Genomic DNA, 22884 nt, shown 5'->3' on the forward strand with positions numbered 1-22884 from the left:
CTTTTTAATATTAACAACATTATAAATACTTGTTCAAAAAGGAATACTTATAAGTATTCATTGAAAAAAACCTCAAAACGTTTGCAGGTTTAGTTAAGGTATACCCTGGGCATTATTATAGAGAAAAAACTGAATAAAACGTAACATATCAATAACTAATCTACCAACATAGATGATACAATCTTCCGAACATAAGAAATAATAATAAAACATGTCTGAAGAAGTTTTTAAAATGATCATATTTATAATCACACGCACAATCTTTATTTTTCTCACCTCCCTAAACATTATTATAAATATGTGTTAGTGTACAACCAAGTGAAGAGTTTATTCCATGGAAATACAAGACGAGCTCTGGTCCATGGTGAACATTAATTAAAGATATGATCAAATCATGTCCAAATTTGCCTGTCCACGGTAATGCTGATATTTGTACAGTATCTTATTGAATAGATATTGAAAACAAGAACTACTAGGACTGAAGGGACAAAATTAGAACATAAAATAAATAATTATCAAATATGCCAAACGTCGCCTACCAAGTACCAACCTCGCTTGGTTCCCTACTCGTACAAAGCGCAATAATGCAATGCAACCACCACAGCAAATATTAAAATTTCCACTCGGCTGATTCTGATGAAGATAATTTTACCACCCCCCCGCGACATATGTGATAGATATATATATATCATCATCGAGTTTCATCCTCAAGATTGCGGAATCCTGCACTCAGATCCTGGTGAAGCTCCTTGAATTTTGCCACAAGGGCTTCCTCCCCTTCCGCTGGATCCTCAAATTTTTGAGACCTGCACCATTTATTTATTTATATCAAACGAAATTAAGGAGATTTTGTATTTAAAAAAATAAAATAAAATAATCGTTTAAAATATTTCACTTACACCAAGCGGTAGAACAAATCGCCCAATCGATGCTTGATAAGGGTGTATGTTATCTTCTGGCCATCCATACCAGCTCCTCGCTCCACTGCCTGCCCAGTAACAATCGCACTCCTCTTTTTTAACACAAACATCATTTACTAATACCTACTCTCTCTCTCTCTCTCTCTCTCTCTCTCCAATTAGCATACCCTAGATGGGAAAATAAATGCACGCCTGATGCTGTGCTGCTTCTCCAAGAAACATTTTGGTATGTTCTATTTTTCTATCTCATGCTTTATAGCTCTTGTTGCGGAGCATTCTGAATTATTTATTACCCATCAGCCAAAACAAAAGGTCCATACACCTCTTATAGCTCGACTCACTTTTAAAGACACTTCCCTATACTTTCAATTATACATTATAAGTCCTAATGGTTATTTTATTTTTTTAAAATCTAAGCCTTCTGTTAAAGTTAAACTGAAGGCTAACACCACCACCATTGGTGGACTTACTCCAAACTATGTTATTTTGGCATTCATTAACAGTGTTAACTTTTAGCTTTAACACAAAATGTGTTTACCGAAAATAAATAAATCATGGCAACTTATAATGCCAAAAATTGAGGCCTTAAGAGGGGTGCCCTTGAAAATATTCCAACCCACAAGGGGCCCATGAAATTTACTCAAAACAAAATACTGAAGTTTTGGTTGAATAGGAAGGCACCATCAATCAGTACTCTCATCATCCTCACAACCAATGTCACAGATGCATGCCAAGGGACTCTTAGTGTGAATTGTGTGACAGTTGATCAAAATGAACAACAAAACACGGGATAAATTTACCTGATTGGCCAAATTATAGAAATGGATAATGTTGCGCATCATCCACACTGACTTGTAGAAAGGGCAGAATTTATCATACCTGTTGCCATGCATCACAATAGATACCGTAATTTAAAAACAAAAAGGAAGGCTGAATTCATGAAGATAAGTTCATACAGAGTATTCATAATGCAGGGGCTTACGGAGTAAATGCATTCTGGGCAAGATAATCCTCCCTCAAGAGCTTTGCAGTCTCTAGGGTAATTTTATCTGTTTCAGCTAGGGCATCCTTTCCAACCAGCTACAGTAAGCACAAAAACCATGTTACTTCTCCAATAGGTAGATAAAAGAAACAAACTAGGCATGGATAACTTGCCACTGAATGATGAAGGCTACATAAGTTCAATTTGCTGTAAGGTCAGTACCACAGACAGCATATATATATATATATATATACACATATATAGATAAAGTAGGCAGCCAGAATATCATGAAACTGACATCAAAGGCACATGCTCAATAGTATATAATCATTCTGTTTCCGAAATGGCGACATTAAACAGAAGAAACTAAACTACAATAATCTGTTTACTGGCCATAATTTCAAAGATCAACCATCCCCATAATCCAAGGCATGCATAAGCACCACCTACAACTTAATTCAATACTCAACTTAGCAATTTGCCTACAACTTAATCATCTGTTTACTGCATGCACTTGGACTCAGATTTTTACAGAATGCAACATCACAGCAAAGAGAAAGGAACTAGAGTTATTGCACTATGCACACCTACAACTAAATCAAATCTCCTAATAAATGAAACCAAATTTGCCATGAATAAATACAACAAAAGAACCAAAAGAAAATAAGAAATAGAACCAAAGAAAGAAATGGAGCAACAGCCATTAGACAGTTTAGATAAATTTCTAGACAGAGACAAAAATTGCAGCTCAAACAGCCATTCTCCATTTGTCATGATCCTAAGTTCCTAACGGATGGTTTACTATCACTAATCAAGTGTCCACAGCAATAGACAAGTACATACTTGGACAATTTCATTCAGATCATCTTCTCTCTGCAGCACTTCACGGGCTTTTGTCCGGATGTCAATAAAATCTGGATCGAATTGCTCATAAAATGATTCTAATGCCTGGAAAATGAGAAGTAAAATGTACTTACTATGTGGACTTCTAAATCACTGAGGTGAACACTAAATAATGGGCATATGCACAGCCATAAATGTATAGTTTATGGTGCTTCTAGAAACATTTGAACAACACACCGATGAATATTTTGAATAGGAAATGAGCCAATTCACTGAAGGGAAGTGTTTCCTCTGCGCCAGTTTTTTGTCCAGACCCCAGAAAACCTGCGAACACAAGCGCACAGCTATATAAAAATAAAATAGTAAATGAGTAGTTTCATTGCAGGCCATATGATCCAATGTATAACTATACCAACATCATTCCTGCATTCTGAATCCAGATATGCTTCGTTACAGCCAGCAACCAAAACCAAATGAAATATGCAAAAACTTCATCTCACCTGGACAATGCTGAGGGTTGCAGATGTGACAGGATCAGAGAAGTCTCCTCCTGGAGGAGAGACAGCACCAACAATGGTGACACTACCGGTACGCTCTGGCCCACCAAGACATTTCACTTTACCAGCACGTTCATAAAATGAGGCCAAACGTGCTGCCAGATAAGCAGGATATCCACTGTCTGCTGGCATCTCTGCCTGAAAAAAGAAATTTTGGCACATGACATTAATGCAGGTCAAGGAATAGGTTGAACAAAATCCAGTGTCAAGAAGGAAGTTTGCTTACGACATTTTAGTAAGAACAAGAAACTAAGCCAGGAAATTACCATAGATCATCTCAAAAGACAATTAATTCACGAGTTGGGGCAAGGAAATACATCTCAAAAGCTAAGTTGATGGTGATCATGTAACTATCACAATCAACTGTCAAAATACAGACAAGAAATGAAAGTTTTGATTCATCAAAGGTAAATATCCAAAAAAATCCCTCATGGAAGTTGACTATCATTCATTAACGAAGTAATAACAAAACAAACAGCGCCCCTTTAAACCAAATCCCCCACCCCCCCCGGGTGGGGAAAAAAAAAAGCCAAAAAGGTAACACATACTCTATCTTTCAAAAATCAAAGTGAGAAGTCACCCTCCTAATTGAAATGAAAACAAAAGTCCACTTGCACCTTTCTATACAAGGAATCCAGCCTACTTCTAAAGTCACTAAAGGGCCAAACTCTTGTCTTCTAAGCCCAGATTGACTAGTGATGACACAGTAGATGCAAAAAACACACATTTCCTTCTACAGAAAGCGAGCCAGGAATCACTCTTACAAGCATAAAAGCATAGGGAGACATGCCTGTGTTATGAACTATTGAGTAAGGCCGGCCCAATTTTAACATGAGAATTCAATGAAAGAAGCTACAGGATCAGAGGGGCCAAAGAGGAAACAGACAAATAATCACCACTAATTAGCCTTTTAGACCCTTTCAAGCACTATCACTAATGCAACTTTCACATGTTACTTCTTCCATTCTGTGCTTCATTCTGAGGACCTGGAAAAAAAATCATAAAAGCCTCCACCTATATACCCATGCATGCCAGCTTTTCTAAGATTTTCATGTCCAATTAGGAAAGAGCATTGCCACATGGGAAAAAGAATATCTATAAGAGAAGAACTCAAGACATCAATAGTCATCCTCTCGCCTCTCTCTCTGGATACTACAACAGTTATCATGCCCAGTAGGAGAACAATCAATCTGCCTTGCCCGTATGTTCTCAGAGAAGGCCTTGAACCCCCAGCCTTCCTAAAGGCAATGTGGAACTCTATAGAGGGCATACTTTCGTATTACAAAAATGAAAAATAAAAGACCAAACAGAGAGACAATGCTCCTCTGGTTGTTGGATTCTGCTGAAATATTTATATGTATTATCAACATATAACAAGGGGAAAATTAAGGGAAACTAAGATCAATAATCCATCAAGGTAAGAATGGAATAATTACCTTATACCAAGCAACATAGAGAGTAGCATCATAGTTGATAGTACAAGCAAGAAGCATCAAGAACAGTAGCTTTACTGAGACCAAAATGGGAACAAATACTGAAAGGCCTAATATTATGTCACTCACCAGCCGACCTGATATTTCACGTAGTGCTTCTGCCCAGCGTGATGTTGAATCTGCCATCATGCTGACATTGTAGCCCATATCTCTAAAGTATTCAGCTATAGTGATTCCTGAAAAATCAGATCGACACACACAGAAGGTTAATCCTCAGGCATTCAGGACAATTCTATCCCTTACCAACAAAAAGAAAGCCTTACAGGAAAATAAACCTAATTCAAGAAAAGGAGCTTAAAATAATAAGTTCTGATTTGCAGATCTAGAAACTCCGAGAACAATTTTTCATGGCACTTCAGTCAATGTCTAAGCCCATCATGAGAGGAATCTAATTTGGAATTAAGATTCAAAGGAAAAAAGCATTACCCACAATCATGTACCAACTTGAACTGAGAATCATGCAGAAGTCGAGGATATGCTTTACTTTGATATTTGACACATAAAGGAACACTATTAAGTAGAAGTACAGAATTACCTGTATAAATTGAAGCCTCCCGAGCTGCCACAGGCATGTTTGAAGTGTTTGCCACAAGCGTTGTACGTTTCATAACAGATTCCTCACGACCATCAGGCAGTGTCATTGTCAATTGAGGAAAATCCATAAGAACCTAAAACAATTAGGTAACACAGGTTAAATATCTCCAACATAATTTATTGGCTAAAATTTTCAACTAGAAAATGTAACTAATTACCTCTGCCATTTCATTTCCTCTTTCCCCACAACCAACATAAACTACAGTATCGGAATTAGAATACTGCATATAAATATGTCAGCGGAAAAGAATCCTCAAGAGCTTCACGACTGCGATGACTATTATTAGCTAAATTCGAAAAAGATTGTCTTATATAGTGACAAATCACCTTGGAAAGAGCTTGACTAATGACTGTTTTTCCACAGCCAAATGCACCAGGTATTGCACATGTCCCACCAAGAACTGAGGGAAAGAGGGCATCAAGAACTCGCTGACACCATAAGACCATTAGGTACACCAATTTACTGGATATATAGGTCATAGTAAAAATCAATAACAATAGGCAACACATTAGTATTTACTCTTGTTACCTGCCCAGTAAGAAGAGGAGTATCAGCAGCAAGCTTTGATGCAACAGGCCTGGGAGTTCGCACAGGCCAAGTCTGCAATATGCAGAAAATTGTACTCATAATTGGAAGAATTAATTCAACAAGTACTGAACTCGACATGTGAAACCACAATAACCTGGAGCATAGTAAATTTCTTTTTGACACCTTGAAACTCAAGCTCTAAAACAGTGTCCTGCACATGCATAAAGTACATTAATGCAACTGTTCTACAGGAAAAGGACTAAGGAATTGTAATGTCGCCACACATCAAGCTTAACATTAACCAAGGACAACAATTTTGGCATATATGGGAGCAAGTGAATTCCATTGAAGTTAGAAGTTGGACAAACTGATGTTCATTAATTTAGTGAACAAGGCCTGGTTTAGCAGCCTACAGAAGTTTTATGCTGATTATTGGCTACCTAAGGCAACCCTCATCCTCCAACATTGCTGCCCCTCCTCCCGAGAGAGAGAGAGATAGAGAGGAAAAATGGTTAGATCTCATAGACACAAATATAAAGGTTATTCCATATGTACTTGTACAGCCAAATATAGTTTGAACAGGGACCAGCTACCACGTGCCTCATAGAGCCAGTCTAGTATACTAATAGACAAATCATAAATGTTGCCAATGTAAAAGTGCAAATGCATACCATTACTTTCTTAATATCCTAGCACAAAAGCACTCTCACTGCATAGTACACAACTACACATTACCCAGTTCAAGAATCAAATGCAAGGAGCCAACAATTCTGAATCTGACACCACTATTGATTACCATGTCCAGATCTGATATCAAACCATCAACTAGATCATGTCGTGACAAAATGGATAACATAAGGCCTAAAGGCACCCTTCATGTCACATCCAGTTCATCCATAACAAGAGTAAAAAAATAAAAGCATAGTTGCAAGTCCATTATTTGATTATTAAGTGTTATAAGATTGAGAGGGCAATTATCTACTACAACAACAACAATCACAACCCTTAACCCCACTAGGTGGTAGGCTACATGAACTCTAGATCTCCAATCAACTCTATCCAAGGCCACATCCTTTGTAAATCCATTATATCTTATATCATGTCTATGGGTTTGCAAGCCCATTATTTGATTATTTGAGCCTTCGAAGATTGAGGGTGCAATTATACAACAACAACAATCAGAACCTTTAGTCCATATATATTATTCCATATCCAAGGGTTCCCCACCAAGTTTAGTTTGGTCGTCCTCTCCCTCTTTTGCTATAAATTTACCTTCATTTTATCCACTTTCTTCAGACATGCTTCTATCAGTTTTCTTCTCATATATCTGAACCATCTTGATTGTAACTCCATCTTATCTTCAATAGGCACCACTCCAATCTTATTACACATGATCTCGTTTCTTAATCTGACTTTCCTTGACTGAGATTGCATGTGTTCAAGCAGCAAAAGTAGTTCATTAAGAGTGGCTTGAGCAATAAGACTTCACCCCCACAGTTGCTGTCTTAAAGTGACAGATTGCAATCTTGTTCTTGTATCTGTCGTCCATTGTTGTTTGATTGATTAAGTATTTGGCTTGCTCTTAGTTGTTCTTCCAGAACTTAAGTTTCCAATAGAATATTATCTATCCTAGTTTGATTGTTTTGTATTCTTGTGTGCCATGTATTGTTCTTGAACCAGTAACTCCACATCCACTAAAACTTTATTATCCATGATTGCGATTGCACATACAATTTAAACGTCCTCAGTAAAAAGGGTATCAACTCCTAATAGGAACTAAGCAAGGTTTGTAAATGTTTTCTTCTATACATGAAAGTTTGATGGCAACACTTCATCAAGTGACCTGACCAGGCTTCTTCCCAGAAAAAACAAAATGTGCTCATGCTAATGGAAAAGATATTGCTTGGTAGAATTACTAGTGGGGGAAAAAAGATAGGTAGATTAATCAGTACTGGAGGCATTTTTACTCATAGGTACAACTAAGGTATAGCAACATAATTCATTGAGCCAGTTACTCATGTACCACATGATATCCATGATGTCAACTGTTCACTCTACAAAAGTTAGAAAGTTATTCCACTTGCTCATCACCATGGAGTAAGATTTAAATGCTGGATTTTAAGTATTACCACTTTCCTGTGAAGTATAATATCATAACATTAAAAATGCATGTTAGACTGTTTCTCATATCCTTTTCAAGATCCTGTACAATAAAATCTTCTAATACAGAACTTCTACAAGTAATATCCAGTTCTAGGACATACAGAGTCAGTCCATTAAGTGGTTTCATCCTAATGAGAAAATGTAAATTACCAGAAGCTTGTCAAAGCTAGTGAGGGACCAAAAATATAAAGTGTCCAAACAACTGTAAGATGTTGTGCTTCAGAACAACTCCTATCATATGTGTTGATGTCCAGATCGTTTATAGTATAAGCAAATAACATAGTTCAAAAGTAAGCAAGAAAAAAAAAAACAAACAAACAAATCAAAGCCCTAGTAAAAAAACTATTTGACTTAACCCTAAGGATATCATACAGAGAATGAACAACATGGTGTGATGAAGAATATTATACTAACCTTCAATGAATATTGACCAGCTGGTGCAATGTAGGTTATCTTTCCCATAGAATCAGGAGGAAGTGCAACATGTTGCTGCATCAAACTGTTCTCAAAGACAATCTGCATGGAGAGTTAACCATGCAATTCTGAATTAGCTTAACCAAATGGAAGCGACAGATGTTTCTGGAAATTGAATTGCACAGAAAGGGCACTTATGCTTCTATAGAGCAACTTAAACTTACGGCATATAGGTCTCCTCCTGTTAAAAGATCTCCCTCACCTGCCACCACCAGATGTCACTAACAATAAAGCATAAAGACTTTTCCATTTCACTGATGTAAACAAAACCCCCTTAACACTCCCTCCAAACAACTAAAGTACAATGCTCTTTTATTACCTAATTTCCTAGGCTGGAATTCCCAAAGTGTGTCTTTGTCAAGCGCTGGAACAGAGACACCACGAGGGATATAGACATCACCAGATCGTTTTGCAATAGTCTTCAGAGGCCTCTGCATTAAATATTAAACAAATAAGAAATTGAGGGCCTTTAAACGAGCTTTTTTTTTTTTTTTTTTTTTTTTTTTTGAATGAATAAGCAAAGCAATAATAAAATATTCAATAACCAAGATTGAAAATGGTGCTCAGACATTCAGCCAAATAAAAAAAGAGAAAGAGAGAGAGAGGTGCTCAGACAAATTTGATTAATAATTTGAAAAGGCAGATATTTAACAAACCTGAATACCATCAAAAATATTTCCCAATATTCCAGGACCCAACTCCACTGACAGAGGCTGTAATTTTGATGAATAAGTAAGATATTGGTGCATCTTATGCCAAATATAATAACAACTAAGAGATTTTAAGTGTAATATTGAAACCATAAAAAGATCACCTTGTGTGTTCTTAATACAGGATCATTAACCGTCAACCCAGCTGTCTCTTCATATACTGAAATTAAATAGATCAGACTTCTCTTGTCAGCACTACAATGTTTAGTTGCACCATGTACGAGGTGATATGTACAAGAAACTTTGTAGAAGTCAAGGCTAAAAACCAAGGAAGGAGTATATTCATAACACTTGTTGATCTAACAAGTTTTACACTAACTGTCATCTACTTAAAGAAACCCTCCTCCTTTATCTGGGCATGGGACCGGCTTTGATTAAGAGGAACACCTTCAACACTAGAAGTGTTGGGAGAGGTAACTCAATCCACAACCAGTAATAAGCATATTCAACAGCACTGAAATGTGTAAAGATTCACAAGACTCAATGGAGACCTAGGACAAAAACACACTAATGCTTTCTACTTTTATTAATTTATATATTTAATTTTATAAGTGAATCAAGTAATAATGTCTCAAGGAAATAATAATTAGGAAGATTACCTTGGATTGTAGCAGAATCTCCTTCCAACCGAATAATTTCTCCAATAAGATTGTCATGTCCAACTCGCACAAGTTCATACATGGCAGCCCCTGCCATTCCATCTGCAACAACAACTGGTCCTGAGACCTGTTGAAAGAGAACTTAAAATGTTAGAAAAAATATCAAGAAACCATACAAACACAAGGGTTCAATAACTGCAAGTTGACTGGTGATGCACATAGTTAAAAATTAGCATAAAACAAATAGTTAAACAATAACAATTACAAAAGACAAGCTTGTCAAAAAACCAAGACAAAGCACAACAAATGGAACATTAGAGAAAATCACTACGGAAAATTCATTATAAGGATAAAGGCATGATCATTCCTTGATATATAGTCAACAAGGTTTGTAGACTATAGGATTTTTTATCTCTGAAAGTTCTATAGGGCTTTGCCTCCTCTAGGGTATTTTCTTTTTATTTAATAACTGCTTTATTTATTAAAAAAAAAAAATCTATCAGTTGTTTTTCTTGGTTTAGGTCTATTAGTTGTTTTTATGTTAGTTGATATTATGTTGCACTTGGAGACTACTTCAAGCACCTTTTCCTAATATCATATAGGATGTGACTGAAAAAAGGACAGCAGTTCGACAAATTACATAAGTTGTGAAAAATCAAAAAGGACTTTGTGGTAAAGTAGTACAGGATATGTAACCAACTAACCATGGGTATAAAATTTCTAAAAACAATGGTACCTTCTAAAAGAATAAATGATAAAGACATAGTAGGTAGACAGAAGTATATTAATTTGAAAGTAAGATAGTATATGCATCTGACAGTGGTCAACATGTTCCTTACAACACAATGAAAGGCCATTTTTCCAAGTATCTATCAAGCAAAGATTATAGTTTAAAATAATTCAATTGGAGTAGACCCGAACTATAGAAGAAATCAATCTAATTCTTCGTATATTGGAAAACTGATACAAGGGCTTTCTTATAAACATACACTCTTGGACCCTAAAGACTCCTACTTCAATACTACTCTCTAATATCTCTCCTAATTTGTAGGAAGAGATCAGTTTACAAAATACAATAAAATAGAAAATAAGAAACTGAAAATTGATAATACATATGGATAAATACTAAGATAAGATAGAAATAAAAGTCTCCCTTTGATAGGACTCTCAGGAATCTGCTATCGCCAACACTCCCCCTCAAGCTGAGGAATGTATATCACTCATCCCTAGCTTGGATACTAGGTCTTCAAACTGTGCAGTAGGCAATCCTTTTGTTAGAATATCAGCCACTTGACATCTTGATGGCATATATGAGATATTGAGGAGACCTGAATCAAGCTTTTCTTTGAGGAAATGACGATCAATCTCAATATGTTTTGTCCAGTCATGTTGGACCGGATTATGAGCTATATTGATTGCTAACTGGTTATCACATAGCAATTCAATGGGTCACTGTACTGGAATTTTTAGATCTTCTAGTACTATTTGCAACCATAGAAGTTCACATACTCCTAGAGCCATAACTCGAAACTCAACCTCTGCACTTGATCTTGCTACAACTCCTAGCTTCTTGCTTCTTCAAGATACCAGATTACCCCCTAGGAACACACAATACCCAGTTGTGGATCTCCTATCAACTAGAGACCCCCCATAGTCAGCATCCACATATCCTTGAATCTTTAAAACATCTCCTGGGGTAAATAAGATTCCCTTACCTGGTGTAGCTTTAAGATAATTCAAAATTCTCCTTACTGCTTGCATATGTTCCGAGGAGGGATTATGCATAAATTAACTTACAAGACTCACTGCAAATGCTATATCAGGTCTAGTATATGAGAGATAAATCAGCCTACCCACCAGACGTTGAAACCTCCCTTTATCTATCACCTCATCTTTGGTATTTGCTTGCAACTTTAGGTTCGGATCCACTGGTATGCTAGATCCTTTTCCTCCTAGAAGCCCTGTTTCTATAAGTAAGTCCATAATATACTTTCTTTGTGATAAGAATATGCCATCTTTTGAGTATTCAACCTCAATGCCCAATAAATATTTCAACACCCCAAGTTCTTTAATTTCAAATTCTTTAGCCAAGTTCTGCTTTAAGATTACCTGTTCAGCAGTATCATTACCAGTAACCACAATATCATCCACATATACAAGTAAAGCTGTCATCAAATCACCATGATACTTGATAAAGAGAGTATGATCCCCCCTGCTTTGATGATATCCCATAGATAGCATAGCTTTAGAAAACCGGCTAAACCAAGCACGTGGAGATTGCTTTAGCCCATAGAGGGCCTTTTTAAGTCTACATACTCTTCCTCCCCCTTCCTGGTGAAAACCAGGAGGTAGTTCCATAGATATCTCCTCCTCTAAATCCCTATGCAAGAATGCATTTTTTACATCAAATTGCTAGAGTTGCCACCCATGTATTGCTGTCAATGAAATAAGAACCCTAACAGAAGTCATCTTTGCGACCGGGGCAAAAGTTTTAAAGTAATCAATGCCATGGGATTGGGCGTAGCCCTTGGCAACCAACCTTGCCTTCTACCGGTCAAGAGTACCATCAGTTTTGAATTTCACATTAAATATCCACCGGCAACCAACCAGCTTAACACCTTTGGGTTTGGCCACGAGATCCCAAGTATGATTTTTGTTAAGTGCCCACATCTCCTCTAGCATAGTTTCTTTCCACTTAGGGTTCTTTAGAGCTTTTTCTACTGATGTTGGGATAACAATAGCATCCAATGAAGAGAGAAATCCTCGATGGCTAGATGATAGGCGATGATAGAATAAATAATTGGACATGGGATGTTGAGTACATGATCTAACTCCTTTCCGGAGAGCAATAGGGAGATCAAGGTCAGTAGGTTCGGGGCATGGACTGCACTCTGCTGGAGCATCAGGTTCCAGGGCTGGACAAGGGACTGATGATTGGATAGGCTACTGAGTAGAGATGTGTTGTCGTCTTTTGTAAACAAATGGCGAACCCTTGTACCGAATTGGAGATGGCTGGGAAATGGCATGGGCTGGTTGATGGTCACTGCTAGACATTAGGAATAGAGGCTAGTTCATGATGGATGGGCAGTGAAGTTCCAAAGGGCTGGTTTCTACCAAGGGAACAGAAATTTTAGAGGCTAGATTTTCGCTGAAATTAGACTCCCCCTGACTGCTGGTTTGAAGAGGGGCAAAGTATGACTCATTTTCATGGAATGTAACATCCTTAGACACATAGAACTTTCTTAGGGTAGGACAGTAGCATTTGTAGCCCTTTTGAGTAGGAGAATAGCCTAGGAAGACACACCTATGATCCCTTGGGTCAAACTTGTCCAGGTGGTTTTTAGGAATGTGAACGAAACACACACACCCGAAGACTCTAAGTGGTAGTTGAGAATGCAAAGAAAAATCAGGATAGAAGGAGGCTAATTTTTGGAGAGGACTTTGATGTTTTAGGACCCTAGATGGCACTCTATTTATCACAAAAGTTGCTGTTAGCACAGCCTCCCCCCAAAACTGTTTTGGAACTTGATGATGGTGAAGAAGCGTGCAGATGACATTGAGAAGGTGTCTCATCCTTCTCTCGGGCACTCCATTTTGTTGGGGGGTGTCCACACAAGATTATTCATGAATAATGCCTTCTTTTTGGAAAAATAGATGCAAGGGATTGTTAAAATAATCCTTTGCATTATCAGTCCGGAATTGTTGAATAGATGTGCCAAATTGAGTGAGAATCATTTTGTAGAAGTGTTGTAAAGTAGACCCAATGGCAGATTTGTCTTTTAAAAGGTACACCCAACACATTCTAGTGCAATCATCAATGAAGGTGATGAACCACCTAGCTCCCGAATAGTTTGAAATTTTAGATGGTCCCCAAACATCCGAATGGACTAAGAAGAATGGTTTAGAAGATAATTTATTGCTGATAAGGTAAGGCACTCGATGGTGCTTTGCCATGACACACACATCACATTGAAAATCACTAGGCTCTAGGTTTCTAAACAAACTAGGAAACATGTTCTTTAATAAAATGAAAGGGGGATGGCCTAATCTAAGATGGTGGAGCCAAATTAAGGAGAAATCAGTAGAGGTTTCAGTGGAATATGCCATCCCAAGCCTTCTTCTTTTTGTGTTAGGATTCCCCCCTTGCAAAATGTACAACCCATTATACTCTTTAGCCACACCAACCATCTTCCCCGTGTCCTTGGCCTGAAACTTGCACAAATGAGAAGAAAAAACAGCATAGCAGTTTAGATCTTTGGTTAATTGATTAATAGAAATCAGATTGGTAGTCAAATTTGGGACATAAAGAGCATGACTGAGGGTTAAAGAAGGGCTGATGTGAATGGTACCTGTTCTTGTAATAGGGACTGATACACCATTTGCAATGGTGATTTGTTTGGCAGTGGTAAGGGGCTCATAGGTCTCAAAAAAATTGGCATTAGGTGTCATGTGATCCGTGGCTCCCGAATCAAGGATCCACATGTTATCCCTATCAATTTTCAAAGCTGAAAAAGAACAATTGGTTAGAGATATACCTTGCTGATTAGTGGAGCATGAAGCTCCATCTTGGAAGGTTCTTAGGAAGGCTTTTAGTTTGCTGAGTTCTTCAGCATTTAACAACTTTAGATCAGCCTCTCTTGGCTCTTTTGGCTCTTCTTTTCCACCCTTTTCTTCCAGATCCTTGCTTGAGAGATAACTTTGAGATCTCATATTCTTGAATCCTCCAATCTTCTTCAACACAGCCTCCTTTCCATGTAATTTAAAACAAGTTTCCCTGGTATGCCGGGGCTTCTTGCAATGAGTACACCATTGTCCTTCTCGACTTGTATTCCTTGTTTGGGTGACTAATCTCCCAAACCTCATCCCATCTCCCTCTTTGTTTCTGATAAAGAGGACTAATCCTTCAGAACTATAATCAATAAGCATCGCACTTCTTCTATTCTCCTCACTTCGAATGATGGCAAAAACCTCATTTAGGCTAGGAAGTTTGTCCTTACCTAGGACTTGTACCCGAACTTGATCAAACTCTTGATTCAAGCCGGCTAGGAACTCTACAATTCGATCTCTCTCCACAATCTGATGAAGGGCAGCAGTATCTGTTTTGCACACCATTTTAATTGCTTGATATTGATCAAGTTCCAGCCACAAGCCCCTCATTTGGTTGTAGTATTCGGTCACTGTTAGCGGCCCTTGTTTAGTGGAGTTGATCTTTGTTTTTACCTCAAATGATCAAGTTCCAGCCATAAGCCCCTCATTTGGTTGTAGTATTCGGTCACTGTTAACGGCCCTTGTTTAGTGGAGTTGATCTTTGTTTTTACCTCAAAGATCACTGATGCATCTCTAACCTTGGAGATGGTTTGTTGGATAGTTTCCCACACTTCCTTGGCTGTGTTTAGGAACATATAGTTCCTACTTATGTCTGGCTGCATTGTACTCCACAGCCATGACAGAATTCTTGAGTCTTCCACATCCCATGCTATGAAGGATGGGTCTTCTTCTTTTGGTGGATCTGTCGTCAAGTGACTTCCTTTGCTTCGGCCCTTGAGGAGAGTTCTGACCAGTTGAGCCCATTGAAGATAATTCCTACCATCTAATTGGTAGGATTGATGAAGAGTTGGCAATTCGACAGCCATAGGAGTAAAGTCTACCGGATTTAGATCTCCAATTATGCTAGGAGAAGGAATGGAGGATGCAGGGTTTACCTCGGATGTCTCTGACATACTGTCAAAGGCTTCCGAGATCACTCACTAATGGAAGAAGGAAAAAATCTACAATGAAGGCAGGCGCAATGGAAGGAAGAAGCACTTAGCAACGGAAGATTTTGACACCAGGGATGGGCTAGAGAGATGCTGGAGATCAGATCTGGAGCAGCCGGAAGCGAAAGAGCTGCAGACGCTCCTTCACGCGCCGGCGCATGGAGTCGGAAGCAAACTGACAACGGCGCGTGGGGGCGCGTGTGGACTCTGGTGGCGGTGGTTCTTCGGTGGTCAACCGATTTGATGACGATGAACCCAATAGTGGTGACGGTGCTAGAAAGCGATGGCCGGACACAGGTGTTTCTACGTGAACAGTGACGATAACAGTGAACAGTGACTGTGAATAGTGACGGTGCAATGAAGGCACTAGGGTTTACTGTATCAGCCTATTAACGAGGCTCTGATACCATGTAGAAGAAATCAATCTAATTCTTCGTATATTGGAAAACTGATACAAGGGCTTTCTTATAGACATACACTCTTGGACCCTAAAGACTCCTACTTCAATACTACTCCCTAATATCTCTCCTAATTTGTAGGAAGATATCAGTTTACAAAATACAATAAAATATAAAATAAGAAACTGAAAACTAATAATTCATATGGACAAATACTAAGAGAAGATAGAGATAAAAGTCTCCCTTTGATAGGACTCTCAGGAATCTGCTATCGCCAACACGAACAAACAATAAAACATCAATGAGGAAGAGGAATTGCAGATAAGAAATGGCCCAAATACAGAGGATACGACTGATTAAAGTTGCACCGGGATTGTATAATCACATCTCAGCCAGAGAACAGCCACATCATGGATCTTATATATATAGCCAGATAGCCAGAGAACAGCCACACCATGGATCTTATATATATATATATATATATATATATGTTAAGATTTATGATTCAAAATGTATTTTCATATATTTGTTATGTGCATTTTGTTTGCATTTGTCATATATGTAATTCTGGGTTTTCATTTAGATAACATTTAAATGTGTATATATGTATATGATCTACTGACTATTTTTGTGGGCCAATAGCCATTGGGCCGAGATATGTTACATGAGCCAAGCCCATATTCGTGTGGCCCATGCGTGTTTGCCTCAGCCCAGCTCAGTTGCTTGATTGCTGCTATATAAGGGCACATTCTGCCCTAAATCCTCAGATCTGCTATTTCTCTCATTCTGTACTTTCTAAAACCCTAAATCCGCAACAGAGACACACATCGTGAATCTCTTCTGTTCTGGGCAAGAATCGGCTACAGGTATTGTTAAATCTAGGTGAAAATCGCCTAGAGAAATGTGAGATTTGTTGGTAAGAAGCTTGTTTTGTTTCTGTTACTCGTTCTAAGAACGAGTTGTATTTCTGTAATATATTGCTTTTGTTTGATACCGATAGCTTTGATTCTTCTGGGATTCGGTTGTAATATTGTGTTGTAATCACAAATTCATATAGTGGATTGATTAGAGGTGGAGCCTCTGCCGTGAGTAGGATCTTTTGATCCGAACACGTAAAGCCTTGTGTTCTTGTGTTCTTTTTTCTTTTCTCAATTTATGCTTGATCTTGTGGTTTGGCCGAGATTCAGGTTGCGTGGAAAACCAACAAGTGGTATCAGAGCCCTAGGATTCAAAATCCGGTCTGAACTTGTCATGACCCTGAGGATATGATTGTAATTGGGGGAAAATCCATGGTATATAAGTTGTAGACCTAATTGTAGAAGTCTAGAGGCTAGGCAAGAATAACTAACTCTTGTATAAACAGTTAGCAAGGCTGTTATAGTAGTTAGTTGGCTGTATTTTCTGTATTTCCTTCAATTGTAAGCCTATAAAGAGGCCGGCATAGTTAGAGAAAGGCATGATTTGAATAACAATTGAATACCATTTCCCTCTCTCAATTCTCCTAGCTTTCCCTCGGTTTTCTCTCTTCTCCCACCATTCTTTCTGTTCTCCTCTTCTTTACCTCATCTTTTGCTCTTTCTTCCTCTAATTCTTACCAATTTACTTCCTAAACCCTAGCCAAACCCTAGGATCGTAACATAACCATTTCAGATCCAGAAAGGTAAACATAAAGTTCGTTTCAGATCTTCGATTGGGTAAGAAATTTCGCGTTTGCCCTAATTTCGCAAAAAATACTGTTTTTCCCTAATTTTGTATGATATTTTGGTTTCCCTAATTCTTTCTGAGCTCTTGATTCTGTTTAACATCTAATAAGTTTTTCGTTCTGTTTTGGTCTAATATTGTATTGAATTCTTGATTTTGTTTTTAAATCTAAATTGTTTTTTCTTTAAAATCAGTGTTTAAATTCTGATTTGTCTAAAAGGTTTAGGGTGTGTCTGATAGGATTGTTTATCTTGTCCGATTCTTGATTAACCTGTTTTTTGGTCTGCTCATAAATCTTTCTATATGGCTGCATCTAAATTGGAAGTAGATAAATTTGATGGCCATGACGATTTTAGCATGTGGCAGAAAAAGATGAAGGCAATGCTTGTCCAACACTAGTGCATGAAGGCTCTGGGGTGGAAATAAAGGAGGAAAAGGATAAGCAACTCTCCATGACTGTCCAAGAAAGGCAAGACATGGATGAGATGGCTTTTTCCTTGATCATTCTCAGTCTAGCAAACAATGTTCTGCGCCAGGTAAATGAAGAAGAATCAACTGCAAAGGTATGGTCTAAGTTCGAGTCCTTGTATATGACTAAGTCTCTAACTAATAAAATATTTTTGAAAGAACAGTTGTTTGGATTTAGAATAAACCCTACAAAAACCCTAGAGGAAAATCTGGATGAATTTAAAGTGATTACAATAGAATTAGCCAATACTGATGAAAAAATTTCTGATGAGACCTTAAAATAGAATCAAGCTATTATTTTGTTAAACTCTTTGCCAGAAGCTGATAAAGACCTTAAAACAACCATTAAATATTATAGATCTTCTTTGACCTTAGAAGATGTGTTGTCAGCTCTTAGATCTAGGGATCTTGAGGTTAAGAGGGACAATAGGTCAAGTTCTGCAGAGGGACTGCAAGTTAGTGGTCAAGCGGATAGAAATGCCACTAGGGATAAACTTATGCTTGGAGGGTCAAGAAAAGGATCCCCAACAACTAAGACTTGATGGTACTATAAGAAAAAGGGTCACTTAAGGAAAAATTGTTTCAAAAGGAAGAAAGATCTCGAGAAAAATAAGGATAAAGTAGAATTAGCCAACCTGTTTGATGGTTATGAGAGTATAGGAGGGCTGTAGGCTTGGAGTCTAGGCATGAAAAGGCTAGGGCACATTGGTCATAAGAGAGCTGTTAGAGTTAAGCATGTTAGGCATGAATGGATTTGTTTAGGTTAGTAACCTAAAGGGCTGTATGAATCCTGTTTTATGGTATGGGTTAGAGTTTCCCATAGATGCCTGTGTTTTGATTCCCATGGATTGTAAGTTGCTTTCTCTGTCTCTTTATTGGGAGTTGTTCCAAGTTCCTGGTTTCTGTCTAAGACCTGTTTTTAAATTCTGATGTAGGTCTAGATGTTGATGTGTGCCTAGTCTTGTAGTATTTGATGGTCTTGTAGAATTAAACGTACCTGAACAAACTCATAATGTAGAGTTTGAGGTGAAAATGTGTTATCCTTAAGGTGGAACCTTAGGAAATTTTTGTGTCTAACGGAAGGCTAAGTGTTAGCCCTGATGTCTTGTTTATAAAAGTCTTGAGAGAGGTTTCTGTTGTCCATAGTGAGGCATGTGTTAGTCGAGTCTGTCTCGAGTCTTAAGTTTGAGCAAGCTGTGTCGTTGCTCAATACGCTCCTATTGTAGCTGGGAGAGTTTGTAGAGGTCTCTGGTCAAGTCCACTATTAATCTATTCTTGAATCAAGATAGAATTTGTTAAGATTTATGATTCAAAATGTATTTTCATATATTTGTTATGTGCATTTTGTTTGCATTTGTCATATATGTAATTATGGGTTTTCATTTAGCTAACATTTAAATGTGTATATATGTATATGATCTGCTGACTATTTTTGTGGGCCAATAGCCATTGGGCCGAGATATGTTACATGAGCCAAGCCCACATTCGTGTGGCCCATGCGTGTTTGTCTCAACCCAGCTCGATTGCTTGATTGCTGCTATATAAGAGCACATTCTGCCCTAAATCCTCATATCTGCTATTTCTCTCATTCTCTACTTTCTGAAACCCTAAATCCGCGATGGAGACACACATCGTGAATCTCTTATGTTCTTGGCAAGAATCGGCTACAGGTATTGGTAAATCTAGGTGAAAATCACCTAAAGGCGTGTGAGATTTGTTGGTAAGAAGCTTGTTTTGTTTCTATTACTTGTTCTGAGAACGAGATATATTTCTGTAATATATTGCTTCTGTTTGATACCGATAGCTTTGATTCTTGTGGAATTTAGTTGTAATATTGTGTTGTAATCACCTATTCATATAGTGGATTAACTAGAGGCGGAACCTCTACCATGAGTAGGATCTTTTGATCCGAACATGTAAAGCCTTATGTTCTTGTGTTGTTTTTCCTTTTCTCGATTTATGCTTGATCTTGTGGTTTGGCCGAGATTCAGGTTGCGTGGAAAACCAACAATATGTATATATATATATATATATGTATGGGGGCAAAGATGACTGACTGACTGAATGAATCGAATTTAACCCAGTCAAATAACACCAGGTCCGCCTTGTAAAACACATACAGTGGCATAGTTAGACAAGTAACAGAATGAATTACAACAAATCAACGTATACCTCAAGGAACCGAGTCGGGAAGTCAATGAAAAGAGTGGAAAACACTAAATAGAACACTTAACGGAACGAAGCGGGATAAATAAACAAGAGGAAGGGTTCAAGATAAATCAAAATGAGTAAACTGCGCAACGTAAAAGACAGTGAAGAGAGATCAGGAAAAACAGGATAGGTTTTTCTGACGATTAAGAATTGATCGAACCTTACGGACGTAGCCGTACTCGCTCTCCTTCTCTGAATCCTCGAAAGTTGTCATACGAGCTCCGTAGATCGACGGCATTTTGACAGACAGATCAAGTGACGAACTGAAGATGAGATACTAAACTGGGTGATAACTTAATTGCAACACTCTACTCGGAAGATCGGATCGTGAAAGGAAACCCAGAATTTTGGAATCGAGTTAGAGAGAGAGAGAGAGAGAGAGAGACAAAAGAGGAAGGAGACGAGGAGCGAGGAGTACGTGGATTCTTGTGTGAGAGAGGCAGAGGCTTACAACGAGCCAGAAAGGAAGGGGCCTCTTTGGAATGGACTAGCTTTTTAGAGTAGCTGGAGAGTAGTAGTTACACGCTGGTGGGATATAGAGGCTGTTTGGCTTACCCTTTTTAATTGAAGTTTTTAAGTTAATTAGCGGTTAATATAAAAGTTTTATAGTGTTTAAGTTAATAATATGTTTGTATAAATATATTTTTAAGCTGTTAGCTCATAGTTATGTGTTTGATTTGTAAAAATTGATAAATTATCAAAACTTGACAAAAAGACTCAAATATACATGATATTAAATAATATAAATAAAAATTACAAAAAATAATAATAAAAAAATAGATAAATTATACATACTTATTAAAAAATATATCAAAATAATATACACACATCTTTTATTTTTTTTTCTACCATTAATATATATACAATATATATATACCTGTAAGTATATATATTGTATATACACTTACAGGTTGGGGACGCCACTGGAGGAGACGGCGATCGAAACTGAAGGCGACGCCCGATGAGACGATGGTGATGGTTGGAACTAGATGAGGTGATGCCGCGACCCACCAGTTGAGGCGATGGCTCGATCAAGGCTGGAACCAGATAAGGCGATGGCGCGATCAAGGCTGGAACAAGATAAGGTGATGGCGTAACCCACCCACGAGCTGCTTGCGGTGGCCCAACTGCACGACGACGATGGCAATGGAGGTATGGATGAGGGGCAACGACAATAATGACATAGCACAGCTTCAGAGAAGAGAGCTTGGTATGTAAGATATTTTGGTATTTTCGTTAGTCAACGATGCAGCGTTTTCTAGCAAAGTTAGGGATACCAACTTTTGCTAAACGCTGCTATAGCAGCGTTTCAGTGGACAGTGTATAAGTTGAAACGCTAAGCCAAACAATTAATCATCAAACGCACCATAGCGGATCAGTTGCACAAATGACTTATACACGATCAAACCGCTAAGCCAAATAGCCTCATAATCTCTATAATCCATGAATTCTAACTTATTAGTTAGAATTAAATAATAAATTTCATTTAATAAAAATACATTTTAGATTTTTTTAATATTATAAAATAATCTCAACAAAATTTTAAAATGTTAGGAACAAACTAATTTTTTTTAGTATTTCCCAATATTTTAATATTAAAAATATTTCAAAAACATCAAAACAACATCTCCAAATCATTTATGTGAATCATAGGCCTAGCATCTTATTTTTCTCTCATATGTTCGAATATTTGATTAATTTTTTATATAACATTTTAAATAAAATAAATTTTGATGTAATATTAAAATTATCTTAAAAGTTAATTATTGTCTAAATATTGTAAAAATCAAGTATTATTTTAAGGGTCATACGTTCAAATTTTGTTAGGATAATTTATTTTTTAATCAAAATATATAAAAAAATACTCCATTGTCGATATTTTAAAACACCAATAATAGGTATTTATTTATATAATAATATAAATATAAATACAAAATAATATTTTAATTTGATAATGTATTTTGATAAATATGTTTTAAATTGTCATTTATATAATTATGTATTTAGTTTAAAAAATGATAAATTATCAAAACTTAACAAAAATATTAAAATAGACATATTATTGAATAATACAAATAAAATTTATAAAAATATTATTTTTTAATATAAATAAATTATAAATTAATGTCTAACTGATAATTTTTTTTTCATTAAATGTTGATTAATTATATATAATTATTAATATATATATATTATGTATATATAGAGAGAGAGATGGGTGAAAGAGGCAAATAGAGACGATGGAGACAACAAATAAAGATAGAAGAGGTGGCGATAGAGGCAACAGTGATGATAATGGATAGAGATGAAGGCAACAGATAAAGAGCATGGCAAGGGGACGAGGTTGGAGGTGTTGGGCATCGCCATGAAAGAGATGGAGAGATGAAGAAAATGGATAAGATTGAAAATATGATTGTTGTTGGATGACAAAATCATAAATCACTTAATCAACGAAATAAATTGATAACAACGTTTTCAGAAAAAAT

At 37.1% G+C, this 22884-nt stretch overlaps 1 protein-coding gene across 1 annotated transcript; it reads right to left on the reverse strand.

The window, feature by feature from the left end:
* Window positions 1-492: 492 nt before the first annotated feature.
* Window positions 493-20890, reverse strand: LOC127794396 (V-type proton ATPase catalytic subunit A). Its single transcript, XM_052325432.1, has 20 exons — window positions 20559-20890; window positions 9865-9991; window positions 9370-9425; window positions 9212-9268; window positions 8875-8986; window positions 8720-8757; window positions 8496-8597; window positions 6073-6129; window positions 5919-5990; window positions 5717-5818; window positions 5548-5610; window positions 5331-5463; window positions 4865-4971; window positions 3246-3440; window positions 2983-3069; window positions 2746-2850; window positions 1903-2000; window positions 1721-1799; window positions 900-988; window positions 493-806 (listed from the first exon to the last, which is right to left on the reverse strand). The coding sequence occupies exons 1-20, from the start codon at window positions 20634-20636 to the stop codon at window positions 692-694; spliced, it is 1872 nt and encodes a 623-aa protein (XP_052181392.1). The 5' UTR covers window positions 20637-20890; the 3' UTR covers window positions 493-691.
* Window positions 20891-22884: the final 1994 nt, after the last annotated feature.

Source organism: Diospyros lotus, chromosome 2 (genome assembly GCF_014633365.1).
Source record: "Diospyros lotus cultivar Yz01 chromosome 2, ASM1463336v1, whole genome shotgun sequence".
Lineage (NCBI taxonomy): Eukaryota > Viridiplantae > Streptophyta > Magnoliopsida > Ericales > Ebenaceae > Diospyros > Diospyros lotus.